Raw genomic sequence first — 26044 nt, 5'->3', positions numbered from 1 at the left:
CTGGAGGCCAAGCTTCATGTCTTTGCAGCCGCTCCCCAGCGCTAGCATCACCACCTCAGCTCCACCTTAGATCAGCAGGCATTAGATTCTGACCAATGGGAACATTGGTCTCTGGCACCGAAAAGGTTGGGGACCACTGCTGCTAAGTGCATCTTTGCACAAATGTACTGGGCACAGGTGGAGAATAACTTTTCAAATAGGAATGGGATTGCTAGATCAAAGGTTAGGTAGATTGTAAATTTTGATAACATTCTAGTCAACGTATTTACTCTTCCCATCAAAACCTCAACTCCTCTGTATTCGAATGTTAGGCCTTCTACACCACTATACAGCGTATTTGAGAGCAGCACTTCGTAGTTACACATTTGTATGGCAGAACTGGCCCTCAATATTTGACGTAACGAATTTTATATATCTCGCACCGCCGAGCCCAGGGCTTGGGATATAGCAGACTCGTCAGATGTTTATTCCAACCCCTCAGCGATTGGACTTGTCACCCTTTACCGAAGTTAACTGAACGCCAGGACCCGTGCTGGGCGCTCCAAGCTCCACCCCCTTCGTTCTCCTTCCCCCGGGAGGGGGCGGGCCCAGCCCTCCGTCCTGTGCTGGTTGGTCGAGCCCGACGCCCGTCACTGCCAGGTCCCGCCCAAGCCACGCCCGCGCCGTCAGCCGGGCCGGGAGAAGGCGTGGCCAGGGTCCCTCCGGAGGGTCCCGGCCTCTGGTCTCGTGAGAATCGCGACGCGCGCGAGGGCCGGCGCCGCGTGGGTGGCAGCGCGCCCGCGGCCCCACGGAGCCTGCGCCCCCGCGCCCCGCCCCTCGGCACGCCGGCTGCGCGCGAGCTCGCGCACGCGCGCGCGCCGCCGCCAGCGCCTCGGTCTGGCCAGCGCGGCCGGGCGGGCGGAGCCGGGCGGCTGAGGTACGAGGGGAGGAGCTGCCGCCGCCGGTGCCGCCGCCGCCGCCGCCGCTGCCGCCGCGGGAGAGGAGCATGTCCGCAACTCGGGCCAAGAAAGTGAAGATGGCCACCAAATCGTGCCCCGACTGCGACCAACAGGTGGGCGGCGGGCCGGGCGCGCAGGGCGGGCGGCGGTTGCCGGCGCCGTTGGCTGCGGAGAGGCCGCCTCGCCGGGGTCCGGGGCCGAGGGCCGGGCCGTGCCGTGGGCTCGGCGGCCGCGGAGGGAGCGGCCCGGACCGCGCTGGGGCGACGGCCGGCGCGCACCTGGCGGCGCGCGTGTGTCCTGCGGCCGGGCCGCGCGGAAGGGGGCGTGGGCTTGTCCCCGAGTGGCCGGGCCGGCGGCGGTGACAGCGGCGGGAGTGTGCGGGCAGCGGCCCTTTCGGCCCCGACGGCAGCGCCCGACGTGCGGGACTCGAGCCCCGGCTCCCGGCGCCGAGAGCCCTGCGGCGCGGGGTGGCTTTGTTCCCACCGGACGCGCACGGGGGACCCCAAACTGTCCCCACCGCCCCCCCCCCCGGGCGGGCGCCTGAATGCGACAAAAGGGGCCTCAATGTAATGGTTTTAAGTTTCAGCGAATTTGGAGGTTTAACAATATCCTTATTATGCACTTAACTGCACGTTCGGTGTAAAGGGTCGGGAATTCTTTCCGTGCGTCGTTTTAGTGGAACGTTATTGAATAACGCCCCGCCGAGCCCTCCCCTGCCCGGCGCTCCGTCCCCACCCTCCGTGGCATCCGCCGTTACAAATTTGGCGTTTCTGCTTCCAGGTTAAAAATATATATGTACATATGTGGTTTCATGAATTTTAACTGCTTGCTTTCTGTATACAATTAATGGTGTCGGAGCTGTAATGTAAAAATTCTCTTTTTACCCTTTTTTAGTTTAAGCATGCTTCATTCTTTACTACAATACTAGACTTTCCTCAAGGCTTTACAGTCTAATGAGTTAAAACTCTCAATTAAAACCATTCGTGAGGCTCTTATTTCATGCCCACATGCGGATCTGGGTGTGTTTTTCCCTTTTCTACTGAGAGAATTTTTTCAAAATGACTACCTCACTCCTCCCCTTTTCCTGTTTTTTTTTTTTTTTTTTTTCCTTGTCAGGAGTAATTCGAAATGGCTGGAGACTTAATAAGCTGATTTTAGTGCATTCTTTAAGGAGCAATCATATAGGTTGATTAGATCTTATAACAAGATCTTACATGCATGTTTTATTTAATATCTTTCATGTACAGTGGTAGAAATGCTGATCAGAGGAAGATTGTGCAAGGAGAATTACATTTGACTGATTTTAGGATTTGAGTATGCATTATAAAAATAGTCATGTTTTCGAAAGTTAAACTTACATTCTTACCAATAAACGAAATTTGTTAAATTCTGACAAAATTAGACTGCAATTTAAGTCTTTCTTGGGATTTATTTCAATACTTAAAAATTATTTCTATTTGTTCCAATTAATTGTGCAGAAGTGTAAAGTTTACTTGGTATGCATTATGCATTCCAGTTTCTGTAGGACACAAGTTATTGCAAATCCTGATCTTGTTTTACTTGGCATAAAGTAACCCTTGGGGAAAAATAACCTGTTTTTGATATCCTGGTTAAAGAAAGAGGAACGGATAATAAACTTGTAGGAATCCTTGTAACTGTTGAACAAAACATGGCCAGCATTTTATTTGGAAAGATCATAATAATTTTTACACAATACCCCCTTTAGCTGCCATGACAAAATACCGTAGATCAGTCGCTCAAACAACAGTAATTTATTTTCCTGCAGTCTGGAGGCTGGATGTGCAAGATCTTGGCAAAGAGAGAGCTAGCTCCCTGGTGTCTCCTCTTACAGTGGCACTAATCCCGCCCTGAGGGCCCCACATCATGACCTTACCTAAACCTAATTATCTCGTCTCCAGATGCCGTCACACTGGGGATTAGGGTTTCAGTATATGAGTTTGGGGTGCGGTGGGGGCATAATTCAGTCAGTAGCAAGCTATACTATATGTTGGTTTCCTTTGTCTTTAAATACTTAGGAGAAAATAACATACGTGAGGACTAATTAAAACTTTTGGCGATTCTTAAAAGTGATTTATCTTTTATTAATAGCAACTGAATTGAAAAAAATAGGTAAGTTTTAGCGTTCTAATTGGAAACGCAAACTTATAATTGAGAAAGCCATTTTTTAAACATCATAATAGTGCTAATATAGGCTAAGTTGCGTGACAAATATTAGAATTTGGTTTATAAATGTAAAATCTTTACGTATATGAGATTGCCCCATGTTTTGTGCATGCGTAAATTTAAAAATAGGTATAGAGAGCAGGAAACAAGAAAGACCTAGATTTTTAGTTGCTTTATAACGCCCCCTTTATGTGCCTCTGTTGATCTGAATCATCTAAAGCACAGCATTTTTCGTTTTCAAGGAGGTTTCACATCCACTAACCCAAATGACTGAGCCATTTTGTGTGAAGAAGTATTCATGATTCTTGTTAGTTTCTGGTATCTTTTGTGTATGTTTCTAGTTTTGTCTTTTTAAAAATAGAGCAGCTATTTTATTTTCACTTATAGGACATTTTATGTAACATAGCGAACATGTCCACTATAGGTAACTGATTCTCTTAACAATGCAGAATATAAATGAGTTCTCTACGACGTGGTTATTTTTGAGCTTTTTTACATCGATGAAACAATGTAGGACCAGAATTTTGCTTCTTGCAGGTTTTTTTTTTTTTAAACCTGTTTTACTTGTAAGACATACAATGTAAATACATTTTTCAAGAAATATATTGATGCACAAACCATCAGTAAACAAAACTGTTTTTTTTTTTTTTTCCATTTTGAATTCCTGAAAGTGGAACATTAGAATTTTCATTACTATCATCTTTGGCATTACCACTGAAATCGAAGGAAGTTTGGCTGTTTGTTTAAAATCCAGATTATGCTGTAATTTAGAGACACAAATATTGAAGTTGTCCACCCTCTTTAATAATTCTTTTTATAGCAGTTGGGTTGTGGTGGTTGGGTTGACTTTTTTTTTTTTTTTCAGAGTTGGGATGGAGGGAAGGAACTTTCCATTTTAAAAAGGCCTTTGGGATGACTTAGCTCAGGCGCAATTGACTGTTTCTTGAGCATTAAACACTTGCATTAAGGGGTGAAAACCAACCCATCAATTAGTCATTGTTTGTGCATTCTTCACCCCAAAGCCGAATGTGCATTTCTCATCAAACTGTAGCACTCTCTGTTAATTCTGGATATGAATTGATGTAATTTTCTTGTTATCATCAGAGGCCTAAATTTATATTTGTTGAGGTTCAGTAGCCAGAAGAAAATGCTTGCTAAGCACCAAAGGATCTATTGAATAAGAACATCATGTTTTTTATGTTTTTGAATAGCATTAGTTCAAAACAATTTATATTATTATAGATGATCTTAATGCCGTGTTTAAATATAAAGGAAATGAGTCAGTACCTTTGAGCTTGGTTTCTACTAAGATGTGGAATTTAAAAAATGACAAACATCTATTTTGGGCAGATTTTACACCATTGAAGAATGAAATGTTACATTTTCTGTCATGGTTGGAAAGAATCTCATCACATTTTTAATAAAGCAAGCTGTTAGACATATCTAGAGTTTGATTATTTTTATAGAATTTGTTATCTTTCTTAAATACAAACGAGAGCCTTTGTTCAGTATTTTTAGCAGAGAAAAAGAATTCTGCCAGAATTTTAATTTAGCTTAATTATCAAGCATTTATAATATAGAACATGAAGCATCCTGTTCATACATGGATAAAGAGCTTTTTAATTGCAACTAACCTATTACACAAGTAGAACGATGGGCAAATGGAATTTATCTTATAGAGGGAATTGCAGTTTTCTGACTATCCTCTGAGTACTTTATGTTGAGAGTCATTTCTGGTTTTTGTTTAACATGTCTTGATTCCAAGGCTCAATAAGGTTAATAGTAATGAAACGATTATTGAAGGAAATGTAAAAATTTCTCCAATGATTTTCAATAACTTTTGGCTTTAAAAAATATTTATGGACTTGAAAGGGAGAACGGAGCCACTTGTATTACACAGATTTATAAGCAGAAGCCTGAAGAGCTGAAGTGTCGTCAGTTGATGGTCACCGATGCCAGTTCATTGCCACCAGGAATCCCCTGTTTGGGGTGCTGTGAAGAAAGACACTCTGGTGGGTGGCCCTGGGGCAGAGCCCCTCTCTGGCTGACAGCTCCGCGCTGCTTGTCCTCCGCTCTGATCTGGCGAGATGTCTCTGGCATTTCAGCTCCAGCCAGAGAAACTGGTCTTCACTCATCAGTGGAAAGGGGCCGTGTGCTCTCTGAGCAGCGGGGGAGCTGACAGACGGAGAAAGGGCCCCATCCCTGGTCCCTGACTGGTCCAGGCTCCAGATCCTCACAGCCTGATGAAGATGCTGATGGCGATGCAGCTTTGCAGCCCCAGTTGGACGGGAAGGCCTCGGGCCTGTTGGTGGACATACGATTCCAGGAGCGTCTTCCTCAGAGCTGGCCCAGCTGGCAGGGACGCGGGGCCGGCGGGCGGCGCAGGGTGGGCTTCTCCCTGGAGCGCAGTTTGCGGGGAGAGGCCCCGGTGTCGGAACGGCGGCCACGCTCCGTGTTTACGCTTGAGCCCAGTTAGCCCCGGGAGCCCTGCTTAGTAGGTTTCTTCTTTCCCAAGGTTTGTAGTGTTTTATCCAGTGTCCTTTATGGAGCTGAGACATCATAATCCCAGATCTCAGCTCCTACTTTCTCCTGCATTCTCTGTTGTTTGTATTATACCTTTGCCTCTCAAACTAGTTGTTGTAAACTCCTTTTTTGTCAGTGGTAATTGGCATCTTACCTTCTCATGTTAGAACCTGAGTCATTTCGAGTTCCTTTTCCTTTTTGAAATGTCTGCCAGATAGATCCACCTTTTCTCCATTTCCATTCTCACTATTCCAGTTGGGCCCTCATAATCTTACCCTGGCATCGCTTTAATGAGTTCCCAGCCACGTGCCCTTTTCCAATTTGTTCTATATAAACAGCTAATCAAACTAATATTTTAGGAAATAGTACCTCCCCCCCCCCATTTTCCCCTGACTCCGACCATATTATGCTTTTGTATTGGTCACTCACGTCAGCACGTTTTTCATTCATTTACTGTATTGATGGTATTGTAAAGCATTAGAACATGAAGACATACAGGGCACAGTGCCCATCTCAAATAATTTGCTGTTAAAAGGTGGCGTTCAAATAAATCTATGATTCCTACTTCACGTAACTTATTTAGTTCAGGAGACTATATAGACGTCAAGACGTTTAACAATGGAAAAATAGTAACAATGCATATGTATATATTTTTTTTCCTACAGGTTCCTGTTGCATGTAAATCATGTCCCTGTGGTTACATATTTATTAGCAGAAAACTTTTAAATGCAAAGCACCCAGAGAAATCATCACCTTCTACAGGTAACCGTGAAAGTTTACCACTTTTTTAGCTTTTTGATGTAGAAATCTAAAGTTAATTTTTGTAAATTTACTGTTTACATTTTTGTTGAAGTTAAAAATTAATATCTTTTGAAGTATGTCTGGTTTTTATTAGCTCTTGGAAATCAGATTATGAAATTCGTTTGCTGTTCATTCCATTTAGATGTTAATTCCCTTATAATGCTGGTAAAGTCTGTAACAAATTTTCTATGTTTTTGGAGGATGGAGAGCCATTGAAGGGTTTTAAGTAAGGGAGTGCACCTTATTTGATTTTTAAAAATAAAAGAAGTTCAAGGTGTAATTGACATTCAGCAAGTCACATGTATTTAAAGTGTACAGTTTGGTAAGTTTTGTCATATGTTTACACCAATCAGATAATCACTACAATCAAGATAATGAACCTGTCTGTCGTTCCCCTAAGTTTTTTCGTTTCCCTTTGTGGTCTCTCCCCGCTGCCCCCACTCCCAGAGAGCCACTGATCTTTCTGTCACTGTTCTGGACGTTTATCTAAATGGAATCATAGGCCTACTCGTTTGCCTGGCTTCTCTCACTGAGCGTAGTTTAAGATTCAGCTGTGTTATGTAAATTAAGAATTAATACCTTTTTATTGCTTAGTAGTATTTTTTGTATGGATATGCCACAATTTATCTGTTTCCTAGTTGGCAAAATTTGGGTTTTTACTTTCGTCGTACTAATAAAATTTTTAGCAACTTTAAAGTTTTTTAAAACTAGTGACTGGAAAAATGTAACTTGGTTTTGATGTGACTATAATTTTTAGACATACTGGTTATTGTTTATAATTTTCTGATTTAGAATATCTAAATTTTGTTTTAATTTTACTTTCCCATTAATTAGGCAAGTTGGATTTATTCAATGACTATTAAAAGATGAGATTTTATTATTCTTTCATAAAGTCAGAACTTCATACAGTGATGATTCTCGAATAAGAGTAGCTTGATCACGAATATATGGTGAGCACCCGCCATGTGCTGGGCACTGGTCTAAGCCTCGGGCATGAAATAACGACTGTGCCGTCAGGGCCGGTTCTCTGCTGTCATGGGGCTCACATCCCTGTGGGCAGATGACGGGCAAGGATCTCAGCTCGTGATGAATGCGTTGTAGGAAATTAAAGTAGAGCTCTGTCCTAGTGTGTGACTAGAAGGCGACTTTTCATTGAGGGTGGGAGAGGGCCTCTCTGAGAAGTGACATTTAAGGTGAGGCCGAACAGGAACAAGGGCCTAGTCATGCTCAGATCAGGGAGAACATTCTTGACACGTGAAATAGCAAATGCAAAAATTCCACGACGGGAAGAAGATTGGTGTGTTTTAGGGACAAAAAGGCCAGTGTGTGGTCGCAGCGGAGACAGTCAGCAGGGGAGCGTGGGAGATGGGACCAGAGTTCTTTAGATGTCGGGAGAAACTATTGCTAGAATGTGGGATGGGGTGAGGGAGGGCGGCTCGTTCCGATTTGCCTTTTAAAAAGGTTCTGGTTGCTGGCTAGAGAGTCGTCGTGGGAGCACAGGGTGGCAGTGGGCGCTGCAGCGTGTGGCTGTGTGAGGAGGTCGAGGCAGACGAGGCGGAGGGCGCAGGAGCTGCTTATATTTATGTCCGGAGCTCTCAGTTCTCCATCTGTGTAAAGAACATCGTTTAATCTCATTTCTGCCTCTTTGGAGTTGCTTCCTTTCATCGTGGGAATGGGCTTAACTTATTGGTCCTTAAACGCTGTCGCCGGCTCGGTTATATAGGCGTCATCTAGAGAGCTTGTTAAAAATGGATTCCTTTCTCTCAGTCCCTGTGTATGCCATCTTTGCCCCCACAGTCACACTGATTTTGAAAATTGTGTTTTTACCAGTCCATTTCTGGCATTAATAGAAGTCTTATAAGAAGGGGAACACACGGACTCCTGGATCTTACTCCCTCCGAGTTCGGCTCCAGCCTGGGAACCGAAGCGGCTCGTTCCGCAGGTGGCCGAGCGGCCCGTCAGCTCGGCGCCGGGCCTCCAGCAGGACCGAGGCGTGCTCCGTGCCGTCCGTGGGGCCGGCGTGCTTATCCTCCTCATTCGCCAGCTCTCGGGAGCCCCGCGCGCCCGTGACTGAGGCGAGCGGCGAGGCGAGACGCTGAGTCGGAAGCCCCCGAAGCCGGGGGGAACTTAGGATGGTTCCCGGTCCCGGTCCCGGCTGGCTCACCGGCGGGAAGGGCCTGCCGGAGGGAAGACAGGTTTTTAGAGTGAGGCGAATCGGGGTTTGGACGTAGTCGTGAAGTACCCACGTGGACTCCCCCGGCGGGCGTGCAGTCCGGGGCAGGAGGAGCCTCGGCTGCAGGTAGAGCCACCAGCAGCCCGCTGCTAGTCCACGTGCGAAGGGACGAACGGTGTAAGGGGGCGTGTGAGGCACGACGGGGACGGAGGTCAGGGACCGACCTCCGCTCAGCTCGGGTCTCACAGGGCTGAGGCGGGGAGGGGCGGCCGGTGGCGAGCGGCGGGTAAGTCATGCTGACGAGCGAGGAGCAGCTCGTCGTCGTTTACACTTGGCGGTCCCTCAGGTTCTGTTGTTTAGTGGGAGCGGCCGTGTGACCTTGGAGTGAAGATGCAGCAGCGCAGCCTAGGAGTCCAAGGTGGGGCAAGAGGAAGTAGCAACAGGAGCAGAATAGTCAGAGAGGACAGGGGAGCGGCAGGGCCGGACTGCCCCGTGGGGACCAGAGGAGGCAAGGGAGCCGAGGAGACGGGCGCGAGCGTCCGGGCCCTGGACAGCAGCTCGCCGAGCGCTCCCGCGGCAGGAACCCCTGCGAGCAGCCCGGGCGCGGGGCGGGCTTAGAGCGCCAGCCCTCGGGGACGGCGTGAGGCCAAGTGCCCATGGAAACGCCTGGCGCGAAGCTCAGCGTCTTACAGGTGCTCAGCGAAACACTCATTTTAACAAATCTCTTAAGATTGGCCTTGGATAATCCATAGTATGTATGGAACTGAGAAGAGTATGGTTTAAAAAAATCTCTTTAGTTTATCACGTGTTTGATGAATGTTGTCAGTGGGATCTAGAACATTTCAGTTTAAGTGAGCAGAGAATTTATAGAGGAAATGAAAATTGATAATACACAGTATCTGGGAAGATAAACACCTTCCTGACAATCAGAGAAATGTAGTTAAAATGAAATACTATTCTTTTTGCCCAAGTCTGACACGTGCTTTTATGAGTATGGCACAGGGAGCACTCTTGTACCAGTGGTGAGAGTGTAAGTTGGCACTTTCTAGAGAGAACTCTGACAGTAGTCGTCAAATGTTTTAAATGCACATAACCTAGAATCTAGGCTGCTTTATCTGTAGATCTGTAGCCTAAAGGTATAATTGTTTATAATACACAATATTTACTAGGATTTTCCGGCAGTGCTGTTTATTATAACAAAAAGTTTTGAAGCCAAACACCTTCAGGGGAATGGTTAATTAGAGAACAGGAGTATGTGCTAATTAGAAGGATGCAGATTTTAGCTACTGACATGGAAAAAATCTCTAAAATACTTATAAGAAAAAGTGCAAAACAATACTTGTATGAACTTGTTTGTTTTTTACAATTTTTTTTTAGCAACTTTCAAATGTGTAATACAGTATTATTAACTAGTGTCACCACGGTATACATTGCATTCCCGTGACTTACACCTGGAAGTTTGGACCTTTTCCCCACTCCCCCGCCCATCTCCTGGCAGCCACTGATCTTTTCTCTGTATCTGTGAGCTTAGGGTTGGTTGGTTTGTTTAAAAATCCACATATAAGTGAGCTCATATGATATTTATCCTTCTCCGACTTAATTCACTTACCGTAATGCCCTCGAGGTCCATCCATATTGTCACACATGGCAAAATTTCGTTCTTTTTTATGGCTGTGTAATATTCCACATTTACTTTATCCATTCATCCATCGAAGGATACTTAGGTTTTTTCATATCTCAGCTGTTGTAAATAATTCTGTAATGAACACAGGGGTAACATGCATCTTTTCGAGTTAGTGTTTTTGTATTCCTCAGATAAATACTGAGAAGTAGAATTGCTGGGATCAGATAGTAGGTCTATTTATCGTTTGTTTTTAAGACCCCACAAAATGATTTCTCCATGTAGTACTAATCGGCAAATGCATAGGTAGCGCACTAGATAATAAGGAGGAATCAAGGAAAACTTTTGTTTGCATAATTTAACATTTAAAACAAACAAACAAAAGAACCATTTTTAAAGCTCAAATTGCACTTATTTTAAAATGAAATCAAAGCTATAAAAGATCATTTTAAATTTCAGTGGGCCGATACCTCTTATTTGTAACTGACATGCAGGAGGAAAATACTTGCTAAGTCAGATAAATTTATCTAGGTTCGAATTGTTCAAAACACATTTTTCATGTATGCTAATCTTTATAGCTTCATAACATACATAGAAATAGGGAGATGTAGGACACTAGAGTTATATAGAACTTTGTCTACCTGAAAATATATGTAAATAAAACCTGTTATGGAAATTAAGGGATTTTTACAAGTTCAGAAGGTGATAGGAAGTAGATGAGTGTTACAAATAAAACGGTATTAAGAAATGCTCAAAACAAGAAATGTGCAGTGTTTTGTACAAGTACATAGAACCTCAAGACAATCTTTGACACCTTTCCAAATGAGTTTAGTATGTGTTGTTTCTTTTATCCTTTTTGGTGGCTGGTAGTCAATGGAGATAAAATTTGAAAAGTTAATTGTCTAGTTCATGTAGGATTTCATTGAATGGTTGAGAGTTTAAAAACTAGCCTTGAGAGTAAGCCTTAAACTGTAAATTTGAAGACATTTCTTTAAAAATTTTCTTTAAATTTCTTTAAAAATTGACCGTAGTTCTACTGTAGACCCCACTTTGAATACCGTAGTAGTTACCTATTCAAATGTTCGGTGAGTTACCAAATACCGATAGGCAGTTTTTGAATCTTTAAGTTCTCAGATGGGTGTTCTGAGTATTTGGTGACATCAGGGGTGCCATTTTACATTTCATCATCATGGATATACCTTTTTCCTTTAAAATATTTAATTCTAAAACTACAAAGAAAAAGTAAACTGAAAATCTAAATGAGATACAGCAGGTCCTCGAATAACATAGTTTTGTTTTAACGTCGACGAGATGCTGTAGGAGCTACTCTCGTTTATATCAATTAACCTATAGTAAAATTGGGCTCATTACACAGCGTTTGCTTAATGTGGCAGAACCTACTGCTGATGTTAAGTGAGGACTTACTGTACTAGTTCATAAAAGGCTTGCTCTAAAAGTAAGAAAAAAAGATTTAAAATGGTAAGAAATCAGAATCGTTTACTAGTATTTAATTATATTTCTCAGTGGGTATAAGCTTTAAGTTAAGCTTAGTCAAATATATAACAACCTCCCCATTTTTTATTGGGGAAAGGAAAAAAGGAATAAAAAAATTAAACCTAAACATACATTTCAAATTATTCCCTAAGCTAACAGGCAAAGGCTGATGAATAGGGAAGAAATCTGTAAATGATAATTCATTTTCAATTAAGGAAAAAAAAAAGAAGAATTATTATCACCAGTACCTTTTATACACCCAGAGTGATTGAACATTCATCCTCAACTCTGAATTTCTCTACAGCAAAGGTTTGGTTTTGTTGTTTCAGAAAACATTGTTTAGAACATGTTAATCACTTAAAATTGTTGAACAGTCACATGTGGCACATAGCTTTTATATAGTTTTTATCTTGCCTTTCGATGAAGTAATGCAGACCTTCACCTCTGTGCTGTACTTTAGGATCTTAATCATGAAGTTTTTGTAATGATGCTATATTCATCTCTAAGGCCCTTTTTTACAGAACCCTCTGACTTCTGATTAAGACTGAGTTTGGGTCTGCGGCATGGCTGTCGTACTAAGAAGCTTTCTTCCCATTGTATACTAGGGCTAACCCCATTTTTTCTTATTACCACTTTTTAAACCCATGGTTTTTATTTCTGGAACAAATCTTGCAGAAATTGTTTCAGACCAGGAGACATTTTCACGCGGGGCATACGGCGGAATATTTCCTGTCTTGCACTGTGGAGAATGCCTTTGCTTTGCACTCACACTTAAAAGCTCCCAGTCTTCCTTGGCGCTCAGTCCTTTCCAACTGAAGGCTCAAGTTTTCAGCTTCCTATTATTTCTTTTTCCCCATTCTCTTTTTTTGCCCTTCCGGCGTACTTAACTGGGTGATCCATGAGGATCACCACCCACAGAAAACCTGACACAGGTTCGGACAAATAGTTTCCTTCGCCTGTTTAGTAAAGAAAGGTGAAGTCAGCCCTGCAGACTGGTGTTTCGGTGGTACCATCAGCACCTGCGTTCTCTTCCATCAGAAGATGGGCTGTCACCCTTACTGTTGCGAGGCAGGGGTTCTCCCTGCAGGCAGGAAGAGGGGGGCAGAGCATCAGAGGGGCTTGCCGGCCCAGCTGTCCCCATAACAATCTTTCCGGAAACCTTACCCCTTTCCACTGACATGTGATTGGCCAGAAGTAAATTTCAGGGCCACTTCGCTGGCAGGAGTCTTGGCGTGTGGGTTTTATTTTAGCGGAGCACCCCGCCCTCTTGAACAGCACGGGATTCTGTACTCAGCGAAGAGGGGGAGAATGGATATTGGGTACATAATTAGCAGTTATGTCATAAATGAGTAGTACGAGTTTTCTTGGATCTTTCTTTTCACTTAACTGTCACATTTTAAAAATCTTTCTGTCTTTTTGCTTTGCTCCAGGGACTTTGGCTGATTTCCCTTTCTTGAGGCATAATTCCGTCTTCAGACATGTCCATGAGTCTCTTGCACTTTAATTTTTAGCAGTTCATCTTGTTTTCTAATTTCATTTTTTATCAAATCTTTTTTCTTATCTTGTAAAATTTACATGACATAAAATTTAATAATTTTAAGTACGCAGTGCAGTGGCATGAAGTACATTCATCTTGTGTGCTTAACCATCACTGAGATCCATCTCCAGAACTCTGTTCATCTTCCCAAACTGCAGCTCTGTACCCGTTAAACAGTGCTCCTCTCTCTCCCCCCCGTGCTAGGCGAACGCTGCTCTCTTTCTGTGCCCGTGAACTTGACTGCTGCGGTTCCTCCTGCAAGCGGAACCGGACGGTATCTGACCGTTTGTGCCTGGCGTGTTTCAGTTAGCATAATGCCTTCAGAGCTCAGCTATGGCGTAGCATGCGTCAGAATTTCCTTCCTGAGCAGTAGTCTGTTGTATATTTATACCACATTTTCTTTATTCACACATCGATGGACGCTTGAGTGACTTCCTCCTCTTGGCTTCGCGAGTGACGCTGCTGTGGGCATGGCTGTGCAGGTATCTGTTCGAGTCCCGGTTTTCCTTTCTTTTGCTCACATGCCCAGAAATGGAGTTGCTGGATCATGTCATTTCACGTGTAATTTTTTGAGGGGTCGCCGCGTCGTCCTCCACAGCGGCCGCACCACTTTCCCTTCCCACCGGCGGGGCCCCCGGGTCTGACCTCCCCGTCGCGCCGACACTGCTGATTTTACGTGCTTTTGGTGATAGCCGTCCTCACGGGTATGAGGTGGTATTTTGTGATTTAGATTTGCGTTTTCCTAACGATTACGGATGCCGAACATCTCGTGACGTGTTCAGTGGCCATCTGTCTCTCCTCTTTGGAGAAGTGCCTGCCTGTTCAGGTTCTTTGCCCACTTTTGAATTGGGTTGTTTATTGTTCAGTTGTGGAAATTCTTTTTATTCTGGATATTAATCCCTTATCTGATCTATTTTTACAAATATTTTCGATTTCATGAGCTGCCTTTTTACTCTGTTGATAGTGTCCTTTGATATACAAAAGTTTATATAAAAGTTTTTAATTTTTCTTTTGTTGTCAGTATTTTTGGTCTCATGTCCAAGTAATCATTGCCAACTCCAATGTCATGAAGCTTTTCCCCTGTTTTTTTTTTTTTTTTCTTTCCTATTTCATAGTTTTAGCTGGTATATTCAGGTTTTCAATCCATTGCGAGTTAATTTTTGTGTATGGTATTTTCTATGTGGTATGAAGCACTTCAATAATTTAGTTCATTTCAGGTTGAAAATAGTGATACTCTGATTTTATCATTCCTTCTTCGTTTTTTAGCTGCAGTAATTCTAAAATGAGAAACTTCTCTTCATCTGGTCTTTGGTTATCCAGTGAGTGGTACAGTTTGAATAAAAAAGGCAGAGTAAATGCTGTATTTTTTCTCTTTATTTAAGTTTTAAAAATAGTGAGTTGGTTCTTTAGCAGCTTCCTATGGTGGCCAAGTAGTTTTTGCTTTTGTATTTAATGTCATGTACTTGTGGCTCTAAGTATATTTGTTGTGTTTCAATCTGTTATAGTCATTATTGATGCTCAGCCTCTTTAAGTCAGTCCTTGAGTCTTTTAATAAGGCCTGGTTGGCTTTGATAACTTTCTTGCAATCTGGAATAATTACATGTTCTTGTATCATCTCGTATGTGTTTAACCTGAGACCTGGAATTAATTCATTCTCTAAAGATATGGTGTTTAGAAATAACTATTACTATTTTATTTAAAAATTTTACAGTAGCATATCAAACATTTATTTACAATCTTTTAAATTGTTCTCTTTAGGCTGGTCCAATGGTAGTGGGTTATCAGAACTTACTAACATTAGTGTCACTAAATTATTCTCTTTTTTTTGGGAATGTGAATTTTCTTATTTATTTTGCCTCTCTGCCACTGTGATTTCAAGCGTTTGGGGTATTCTCTATCTTGCTTTTGAGTTCAGGTATGTATTAAAGCAGGTTTTTTTTTTTTTTTACTTTTTAAAAAAACTTGAAATTCAACATTTTGATTTGTGTGGAGTGAGAGGGCTGGCTTCTTGTGGTAATTAAATCCCCATATTGAGTAAAGTTTCCCTGTTGCTATTCCATTTAGGGATCAACATGCTCTTAGAATGTCAGAAATGACCTCATCTGTGGCTGAAGTGGAAACTGCTTCCTGACTTCCTAGTGTTTTTATGTTTTCTACAGATGCTTTCTGTTTGCTTTTAATTGGTGACCTTAGTTTATTATGGCTAAGGTCGGTTTGGTTCTGAATATTTGACATATTTCAAGCTATAATTTGGGTAGGGGCAAAAAGGAATGGAATTGTTTTCCTTTTCTGATACTTCACCATTTTTAGCTTGGAAACAGAGAAAAAGGCAGAAAGTTTGCTGTGGAATTGTGCAAACTTGTAGGGGCTGAAATGAAAGGTGCCAAGTAAATAAATGTCTTCTGTTACAAGATTCTTTCTACCTCATGTGTTAATGTGGATCATTTGAATTCTGTTGAATTTCTTTTTTTCCTGTGTGGACACGAGGGGCATAGATATTATGGTGGTAGTTTCATAAAATTTGCCAGGCAGCGAACTCTAGTGCTATTCAGAAAGAAAAAAGAAGACAGTGAGAACTTGGGCGAACAGTTCTTGCTAAGCCCTAAAATATATCACTTTTATTCATCCATACAGAAAACAAGCATGAGGCCAAGAGGAGGCGAACAGAGAGAGTTAGGAGAGAGAAGATAAATTCTACAGTAAATAAGGATTTAGAAAACAGAAAGAGGTCTCGAAGTAACAGCCATTCAGATCATATCAGACGAGGAAGAGGAAGACCTAAAAGTGCATCTGCCAAAAAACATGAGGAAGAAAGAGGTATGAATAAATCCAAGCAGTTTTTTTCCAAGTCTTAAATTTCTCTGAGATCTTAATTAGATAATAGTGAAGAAAGTGTTTGGCAGGCATTGAACTACTGGACTTAAAATGACCACTTATGTTTTAGTTTGAAAGCCTTTCCTCTATGGTAGATGCTTGTTAAATGAACAAACAAACAAACAAACAAACAAATCTAATTCTTATTGGAAAACTAAAGGCTTAAATTAGGTAAAATTCACCTTACTGTAAACTGACAATAGTAGAGTCGAGAGATAATAATTGATACATGACATCCTGGAGAAGCCTGTTAAAATGGTTCTACTTTTTTTTTTAAAGATAAATCTGAGTTCTGTTAAGACTCAGATTTCAAACTGTTATTCTGTGAGTTTAAAAAATTTACTATTGGAAATACTCTTCAGTGTGAATTTTTTAAATTACTTATTGTATGGGCCTGGCTTTGAGGCACCTTTTGGATAGGTGAGTTCTTCCCCGCCCAAAACGGGTTTATGTTTCTCTTTATAGACCTCTTTTCCTCTGATACTGAGTGTGTCTATCAGTAATTTGTTTTTAATCATTAACCGAAACTTGAGCTTCTCCTTTCCTTTGATTTATGTGTCTTTAAAAAAACTTTTATCATGGAAAATATCAAAGATTACCTGAGAGTAGAGAGAATAGTATAATGAATCCCTATGTGCCCATAAAGACCTTTTTTGGATTGAAGCTTTCAAGCCAGTAATTAAGAAAAAAGGGTCCGGTTGCTCTTTAGATTTAAAAACCTCTATCAAAATAATCCATCTTCAGTGAAATGCACGTATAGTTTGCTATTTGTGAGTTATGCTTTGCTTTTTCAGGTATTCGGTCTTAGGTATCCAGGTACTCAACGTAAATATTAATTTCCTGTTTTTAGACTTTGGGAATGTTTTACCTGTTCGCTTCTCTCTGCTCTGTGTGCTTTTATTTGAATAAAGTTACTACTGTTAGGGAAACTGACTTCACTGGTATAGCTGCCCCTACCTTTTATCAAGGTAAAGATGTCTTCATATCGTGTGGGTAAAGGAATACGGTGTACATTGTGTTCATATTCTCTGAAGACTGCACTTAGATACTTCTTAATTCCTTGGGATATTTTACTGCTTTTTCTCTTTCCTTCTGTCGCTGTGCTCTTCCAGAGAATTTGAGTTATTTTCTCAATTTGTATGTGCTGCGCTAACAGCGGGATGATCAGAAAATCTGTGCTAGAGACTTTCAGAAAGGAAGCTAGGTGAAGAAAAGTCAGCAGAGAAAAAAGAAGAAAGGAAAATACTGCTTGGCCCAGAAAACAACATTCTTTTCAGTTGAAGTCAAGGGAACGTAACCCAGAGAAGGGAGAAGGAATGCCGCTGGTCCAGGGCGAGGGGTGGGAGGGCAGACGGCCACAGGCGCCCAGTCAGCGGCCACTTCCGTCTAGGTGTGCTCGGACTCCACAGCAGCAGGTTTGAGCTTTTATTTCATGTTAACCTGAAAAAAATCAGCATTTATTTGGCTATAAACTTTTTTCAGGTATAATCAGTACATTATAGAAAAGTTTTAAGAAAGCTATTTTTAGAGCAAATTATGCTTTTTATTTATTTACTTTTAATACAAACGGGAAAGTGCTCAAAGCAGTTTTTGCAGAATAAATCTTTTAACGTATACTGAGGAGCAGTGGTTTGGGAAGACGGTCAGCAAACTTTTTCCCCAAAGAGCCGGATGAGTATTTCGGCTTCACGGGCCCTACAGTCAGCGTCACAGCTGCCCTGCTCTGTCACGGCAGCTGGAGAGCAGCCACACACGCCGCGTGAATGAGTGGGCACGGCCGGGGTCCAGGCGGACGTCATGGAAACAGGTGGCGCCTTCTGCTGACGCCCGAGGCAGACCGTGTTCTCTACATGTAATCTGGAGATGAAATACGACTTTCGAAGTGTCCGTGTATTTTAGAATAGACTTCTTTGAGACGCTGCTTACTGTAACTAGCTATTTAGTTCCATTCAGCTTTTATCGATTCCCTGCTCATAGGTCCCTTGAAACATCTGAAGCAGGCTTTACCTTTATTTTGATAAGGATAACTTGACACACATTTAATTGACTTTATTATTTTCCAGAGTTTGAAAAGAATAGGAAGAGGAAAGAATGGAAAAGGAAAGCTATTAGACATTTAGATAACAGCAGAATCTTTAGAAAATCATAAAAACAAACCATTAAACTTAACAATTTTTGGTTGGTTTAAGATAAGTCTATATTTGATACGTGGGAAGATTATATGATTATTCTGGATGTTAGTCATGTAGTAGTGACATTTTAACTGATTAAAATATATTGGGCAATTCTGAGTATCCTATTAATGGACTTTTAGAATTAAAGTTAAAGATGCTGGATTAAATAAATACATTTAGCTCTGCACCCTCCCCAGAGCCTAGTAAAAGGATATCTTTTAAAATGGCGAAATCCCACAAGGACAAGAAAGGAGAGAAGCAGCAGAATTCTGGAAAGTGGTACCAGTTTTAGCACACTCCCGAAACCGTAAGCTCCTTTGGGGAAAGCTAAGAAAGAAGCTGCTTTTTATTACACAGCTGCTGGAAGATGAGAGATGTGTGCATCAGCTGTGTCTGGAAGTGTGGCGGTGTGGGTCAGGCTAAGAATAAGATTGTTCGAAGGTCTGTGATTTACTAGCTCATTAAGGCTGTTTACCTCCTCCTCTTCTCTCTCCCAGTTTATCCTTCGAAAAAGGTAAGACAGGGGGGCACTCCAGGCTGCCTTCCTGGCTGGGGACTCTGTTAAGGTTAGTGAGCTTAGGTGAAAATCGGATGGTAAATCCTGAGTTCTCCAAGTCGACTTTGTATCTCCCAGGTAAGAAAGTAGAAGCATCTTCTCTAGGGACACTGAAGAGCCCGAGACAAAAGGCCGAAAGTAAAGCTTTCGTTAAGGGTTTCACAAAGAAGCGGCCCCGTCACAGCGGCCGGTCAAGCTCGCGTGTGTGCAGGAGCCAGTGCGCTCTCTGGTCCCACTCTTAGAGTGTGAGCGTGCTACTCAGTGTTACCCAGGTCCATGGAAGGAGACATCTAGCATGGAAGGCTGAGGCCAGATCGACAGGGAAGGAGAAAAGTTGGATACGACAAGTTTCTGCAGGGAGAAGAAAATAAGACTGTTAAAAATATTCTTAGAGAAGATATTGTCATGAAATAAGAACAAGATGATATTTAAGAGGAAATTGCAGATGTCAAAAAGTACCTGGAAGATTTTCAGAAATGAAAAACCGTAACAGAAGTCTTACAGACAAAATTGAAGAAATGTGCCAGAACATAGAGCAATAGGAAAGGAGATGAAAAAATAGAATGAGAAATGTGAGAAATTTAGAGGACCAGTTTGAGGTCAACATCTATAAATAGTTGATATTGCAGAAAAAGAACATAGGAGATGGAGAAGGAAGGAAATTTTCCCAAACCTGAAGGACATTGAGTTTCTCAGTTGAAATGGTCTGCTAAACTCCCAGCCCAGTGGATGGTTAAAAGTAGCAGTTAAGTTATACCAAAGCATGTTATCCTAAATTATATCTCTTTGGTTAAAGGGCAATCTTTCAAGTGTTCAGGTAAAGACAGAGAAAAGAATCAAGGCGGTATTAGAATTAATACAGTGAAATCCTCCCCAGCAAAGAACAAACTCCTGGTACATGCACAGCGTCAGTGAATTTCAAAACCGTGTTGAACCCAAGCTGGACACAAAACAGCACATACTGTGTGATGCCATCTATGTGAAGTTGAACAGGCAGAACGAATCTGCGGTGACAGGAGCAGAACAGTCATTTTTGGCGTGGTGGGGAGGGATCACCCGGAAAGGAGCACTGAGGCCTTTTCCGTGTGCCGAGTGTGACGTGGGTCACGTGGGTGTATGTCATAACGCCTCCAGTTGTACATGTAAGGTCTTTGTATTTCACTTTCTGTGAATTTAGCAATAATTTAAAAAATAACTACAAAAAAGGGTATCGGATTTTCTTAAGAGTAGCACCAGTTGTCGGAAGACAGTTTTTGCCTTCACAATACTAAGAGGAAATCTGCGCGTCTTTAGCCATCTGTGAACTAGCGTGAAGGTGGACTGAAGACCTTTTCTGACATTCAGGGCCTCAAAAATTTGCTACCCATGCTCCCTTTCTCAGGACGCTACTGCAAGTTACATGCCATCAGAATGAAGATGTAAACTGAGAAGGTGTCCCAGGATCTGGGACACAGTCCTGAGACATGAGGAGACTCTCCAGCGTGGTGCAGAGGAGAGGTCTCAAGATGGCGATGGTACACCAGGCCTAGAATGGGGGCGGACCAGGCCTGGAGAGAGTCCTTCAGGAAGATACAGTGGATAGAATAATACGAACAAACATTCGGAAAGATTCGTACAACTAGGAGAGAGTTTGGGCTCAATTAGCAATGAAACTAAGCAGACGCAAAAAGAACGTGAAATCGCTTACATAGAATAATGTAAACATTTAAGTATGAATCTCACCAGTAATGTGACACAACTCCAATGGGGGGGTGCGAGGGAGGAGCCATGGGGCTGAAACCCTGACGTTCCCGGGGAGAGGCAGCTGACGGTGCTGCAGCCAGCAAACCAGGAGGTCGCATCTGTGAAGTGCTACTTTAGAGATAGGTACACACGAAAAGGAAGCACCGGAAAAAAAAGACATTGCAGCTGGAGGGGAGGAAATGCGCAGGGGGGTTTTTGGTGATCAGTTTTGTAAGAACGGTTTGACTCTTAGCTATGTGCATGCTTAAATTTGATTAAAAAGTCAAAGCAAAACCAAAAAAAATGGACAAAAGTAGAATCATAGTAGAGCCTGAAAAAAGAATTTGAAAGAAGGGACACAGAGATGGTAATTACGGTTTTAGCTGACTCACTATGAGATAGGTGAGATCTTAGTTCTCTGTATGTAAAAAATTTTCTGCCAAGAACTTAGATGACATTTGTAATCAGGAGGGGAAAAAAAATGTTGGTTATTCTTATTTTTGGTAACAAGGCTAAGGTGAAGAAGTTAATATATTCATAAAGGCACCAGTAATGTTCAGAAGGGACCATTGTGAGGGTGAGAAAATTCATTTTGATGGAAACAGCTGGCTCATACTAGTGGGGAGAAAGAAATGTTTGAGATTCTTACGGATATGATGTAGATGTTAGACTGTATAGAAATATGGAGTCTCTGTTTAGTTTTCGAATTGAGTTCATGACATTTCAATAACTCCTTTGGATATATAATTGTTAATTCAGTTCAGTAGCGTAATACTTTATGACATTTAATGTACATTGTATTATATATAATATTCTCATTGAAATACTCGAAAGCTTTAAAATTTTTAGCCAAATTACTGCATCCGCTGCCTGTATACTAAACTTTCCCTTTTTCTTTTAACAGAGAAACAGGAAAAGGAAATTGACATCTATGCTAACCTCTCTGATGAAAAGGCTTTCGTGTTTTCAGTCGCCTTGGCAGAAATAAATAGAAAAATTATCAATCAAAGACTTATTCTCTGATGTTTGTGTGCAGAATGTGCTGAGACTTTCTTCGGGATTACAGCAGCAGATTCTCAGCCATGGACTCTGAGGAGCACTCCGCCTGTGTCCCGGAGGGCCAGTGACTGTTTTTCCCTGTCATTTAGCCTGTGCCACACTTTGAGGGCAAAGCTGTAGGCTCGGACTGCTCTGGGATCTCCTTGTTAACCAAGGAGTATTGTCAGTGTTTGTGTTTGAGACGTGAGTAAGTGTATTCACAGAAAGCAAGAAGGAAGCAAAGCTGGATGCTGTCGAAGCGTGACGGGGAAGGGACGGGGCCGGAAGGGCGAACAAAAGGGACGTGAGAAGTGGGTGATTTTTCAGGTTTGCCACCAGAGATGCAATATTTTAAATACTTTGAGAAAGACTTTTAAAAATATATATTTCAGATTTTCAGCACTAACGGATTACATATATACAGTTCATTTACTTTTAATAAATTGGCAATTGATATTTTATTGAATGGGGAATTAAGAATATAAATTGTAAATTTTGTCTTAAATTGATTTTTTTCTTGGCCTTTATTTTTATGACTGAAGGTATGAGTTATATTTTGGGAGATACTTTCTAGACAGTTTGGAAGTTTGGGTGCTATATGAAGAAACATTTAAGGTTATACGATACTTCAGATATAAACACCTTGTTTTCTTGAATGTAATTTATTTATTGGTTAAAAAAAAAAACCAACACTTTCTGCTCTCAAGATGGTGCCTGTAAACCTAAACATGAAATATATTTATTACGTGCAAAATATTTCTTAGCCACTTTTAAGCAGTAATGTTTTATCTGAACGGATGTTCATTTATACATCCTGGTAATTATTTAAATTGTTACCTAACCTCACTCTGGAAAAAAAATAAACCTTAATATTGAAACTAATAGATTAATTAGTGTGGTATAAGCTTTTGGTTCTAGTGACATTTGTGAAATATATTCTTAATTTTTTGGTGTTGAATGATAACTATAGTTGCTTTGTTTTACACTAAATGCTTTTGTATTTTTGCATATTGACTTAATGATTAACATTCATACTTGACAAGAACTTCCCTTATTTTACTGCCCCCCCCCCGCCCCCGCAATATTTAGGAAGTCATGACGCCCTGGTGGGGGAGGGGAGCAGTCATCAGTTGGACTCGCCTGGAGAGAATTTCCTGTTCGGTTTCAGCAGTAGTATTGTCAGCGTCAGCGGCGTCATGTGCTGTCACCTCCTTGGAGAGAAAAGATTTATAGATTTTTTTACTTTATTTAAATGGTAGCCAGCAGAGGGAGCTTAAGAGATACTCTAGGTAGGACAGAATTTGCCTAAGAATTCCTATTCCTTCAACCCCCATATTTACTGCAGGTACTACTACAATTTTCTTATATGCATTTTAAAGTTCTAGTAATAAAGTTTACTCCTGAGAACGCTGATGTTATTTTATCTTTGAAACATAATAGGAGATTATTTCATTTTGAGAAAAACAGAAATGACTAATATCTAAAAATGCTTGTGGACATGTGTACATCCTCAGAGAAAGCAAGACCAGCTACTGAGCAGGCATCTCTTCGGGAATTATTGATGCCAGAGTCTGTCCCTTTAAAACTGAATCCCCTTGCAGGGAAGGCATGTTAAAATAGCCATTGGATAAGGGAGGAGACTGGTGACTAGGCTGGAGCTTGCCATGCAAAAAAGTAATTTATTTCAGATGCCCGTGATGTTAACTCATTGGCGTTATTTAAGAAGTTCTTTGGCAGGGGGACGGGTTGGCGCCCCCTGCTGGTGATGTCTCTGTTTAACCAGTTTCTTTCCCTCCAGGTGGCTAAGGCTTTGGAAAAGGCTTTTCTTGTGGAGAAAGATCTGGGTGTATTTCACAGTGGCTGTTGCCAGAGCTGCGTGGGGAGTTCTTTTTGTGGTTCTTAACCGTGAGAGCTGGCGGGATGCTGGGAGCGCCCACCACAGCCTGCCCCCCTCCTGCCCACCGAGACCGCAGCCCGGGAGCCAGCATCGCCATGTAAGTGCCCCGTCTGCCCTGGTGTCCGAGGTGCCGCCCCGAGCAGGCGGGTCTTCAGCGCGGCGCTCTGCGCTCGCGCACCTCCAGGCTTCAGGGGGCCCGTCTGCCCCACGACCTCGGTCCTCTGGCAGGTCCGGGGAAGGCCACGGGTTTTTCACTTTCTTCAGCGGTAAGAATGGAAGCGGCGACTTCTACGCTCTCGACGTGTCAGAACCGAAACCGGAAGTCTGGTAATGGACTGTCCAGCTACAGGAAACCTTCCAGCAATACCTAGGTTAACGTTCGGATAACGGGGCCGCAGCCTCGTCAGGTGACACGCGGCACAGTCTGCTCCTGTCTTGAACCCTTCTCCTCGAGCTGTACTTAATTTCAGATGAAGGCAGTAACGAAGCCGCTTGTCCATGAGCATGACCCGGCTGCCCGAGGCGCCCTGACCGCACCCCAAGGGCCGGCAGAGGCCTGGGGGGTCGTCCCTTTTCTCGCGTGGTCCTGGAACTTGGGTTCCGTGATGTAAGGGTAACTACCGTTAGCTCATCTCACGTTGGACGGTAAGGAGACTCGGGAAGGGGGGAAGGCGCCCCGCCTGTGGCTCCTTCTGTGTCGCGCACCAAGGCCGGCGGCAGCTCCGCGTCATGTCTGGCCCTTTGAGCTGGCGGTCCCGCTGACCAGACCGTGAGGTCCCTTTCTCACCCCCTCGAGTTGAAACCCCGAATTCAGAACCTCTGCCTCATGGGCCCACGTCAGTTCCCGCAGCCCGACCCCACGTCCGTAAGGTCCGCTCCCGCAGACGCGCCCCGTGTTCCACCTCCCGGAGGGACGGGGGCCGTGTGGTCCTGGCTTCCTCGGCGCGGTCAGGCCACCCTCCACTCTTCCAGAGTGTCTTGCGTGGTGAGTCCCGGGGGCTCCCGTCAGAGCTCCCCGGGAATGGGCGATGCGAGGATGGGGAAGTGGCCGGCGTTGGCTCAGCGCTCCCTCCCGCGGCCAGCCGCCGCCCCCCTCCTGGGCCTCCACCTAGCGCTGGACTCTGGGGTTGATGTGCTTTCGCATTTTCTCTTGTATCCTGTGCTCCGGGAGATTTCCTCTATTTTATCTTACGATTCTTCTTTTCAGTATTTTATTTCAGTTTTCAAGTCTCTAATCACTTCTCTGATTATTCTGATCATTCCCTTTTTTCCCAAAGCACCGTCTTCTGCTTTTCTATCTTTCTTAAATCTGAGTCAGGTTTTCTATGATACACTCGGTTATCTGTTTCCACCAGAGTTTTTCATGTCTGTGTATCTTGATCTCTCTCAACTGCTGGATCTGCTAACATCTTGGTGATACTCGCTTGTGTGGTCCTTGAGAAAGGAAGTCCATTATCGGAGGGCGGGGGGTCGGCATCTCCCCAGTGAGAATTCTCGGTGCTCTGGACATGAGGTGGGAACTCAGTTTTTAGGCCAAAGCCACCCAACTGCTGGAATGGGAATTTCACTGTGCGACATAGCGCTGATGACTGGGACCTTGGATCCGCCGCCACGATTGTTGGTCGTCTTTAGAGAAGACCGGGGAAGGACTTATGTTTGCTCCAGGGTGATGTCAACCGCCTGTACCTGCCAGGTGTGGGCATGCGGGACTGGGGCGGTTAAGGGTGGTGGCGGGAAGCAGGAGGGTCCCTGTGACTCACCACTGGAGCTCGCCCCCTTTCCTCAGGCTGAGCGACAGCCCTCGTGCCCTGTCCCAGGCCCCCTGTTCACTTCTCCCGGGGGCCTCCTGGCTTCCGCGTGCATGTCGGCGCCCTCACCCGCCTGGCACCCCCTTCCGGCCTGGCTTATTCCACATGCACTTCTGCTCCTTTAACGCAGGGAGTCACGGCGCAGGGCGCGTGGCTGGTTCATTTACTGGTTCTTATCCCACAAGTAATAGCAAAAGAACTGTTAATGTAATATTGCCATTAAAATTATCTTTTATTGCTTAAAAAGTACACAAGTAATGTGTCAAAACATGCTCCTTGTAAAAATGTGGCTACAAGAGCCTATGGACTATAAGGGAAGTTGGCTTTTCTAATTAGACTTGCTGTATTTCATCTAATCCACTGGGATTCTCTACAGGCGTGGCAAGGACTTCTCTGTTTGGGTGGAAAGTGTGCTACGGGTCAGTGAACCAGAAAAGTAGTAGATTTTGCCTTTTTAGAAAAAGAAAACCTGTAAACTAAAACGTCAACCAGTAGGGGAAGGACGACAGGTCTGCTGCCATGCAAAGTTACCCCAGGAGTGCAGCCAAGTTCCATTCGCAAGGCAACCCCTGAAACGCAGTCCTATCTAAGTTAAAAAGATAAGCAGCCCGGGCCCCTGACAGACAGACGCAGATAAGCAAATCCATTAGCAGTGGCCGGGGTCCCCTCCCAGTCATCTACAGCGGTCGCTCCCTGGGAAGGGG

At 43.2% G+C, this 26044-nt stretch overlaps 2 protein-coding genes across 5 annotated transcripts in view; both read left to right on the top strand.

Moving 5' to 3' along the window:
• Positions 1-903: 903 nt before the first annotated feature.
• Positions 904-22517, top strand: CUNH16orf87 (chromosome unknown C16orf87 homolog). Of its 2 annotated transcripts, XM_016147654.2 has the most exons (4): positions 906-1051; positions 6311-6407; positions 15906-16088; positions 21502-22517. In XM_016147654.2, the coding sequence occupies exons 1-4, from the start codon at positions 986-988 to the stop codon at positions 21618-21620; spliced, it is 465 nt and encodes a 154-aa protein (XP_016003140.1). In that variant the 5' UTR covers positions 906-985; the 3' UTR covers positions 21621-22517. The 2 variants fall into 2 exon arrangements, with proteins under 2 accessions (XP_036087125.1, XP_016003140.1); XM_036231232.1 differs by lacking the exon at positions 15906-16088 and having other exon boundaries at positions 904-1051.
• Positions 22518-22627: 110 nt separating this feature from the next.
• The window catches only part of MYLK3 (myosin light chain kinase 3), a 34907-nt gene continuing 31490 nt past the window's right edge, over positions 22628-26044 (top strand). Inside the window, exons 1-3 of one of the 3 annotated variants that reach the window (XM_016147646.2) lie at positions 23518-23629; positions 23797-24517; positions 25058-25225. In XM_016147646.2, coding sequence (XP_016003132.2) covers positions 24359-24517; positions 25058-25225 — 327 coding nt within the window. In that variant the 5' untranslated portion in view covers positions 23518-23629; positions 23797-24358. Of the gene's footprint in view, positions 25226-26044 lie in introns of all 3 variants that reach the window. The other 2 variants (XM_036231227.1, XM_016147647.2) reach the window with 2 other exon arrangements.

Source organism: Rousettus aegyptiacus, unplaced genomic scaffold (genome assembly GCF_014176215.1).
Source record: "Rousettus aegyptiacus isolate mRouAeg1 unplaced genomic scaffold, mRouAeg1.p scaffold_m13_p_14, whole genome shotgun sequence".
NCBI classification, from domain to species: Eukaryota; Metazoa; Chordata; class Mammalia; order Chiroptera; family Pteropodidae; genus Rousettus; species Rousettus aegyptiacus.
This window is presented reverse-complemented; position numbering and strand designations above follow the sequence as displayed.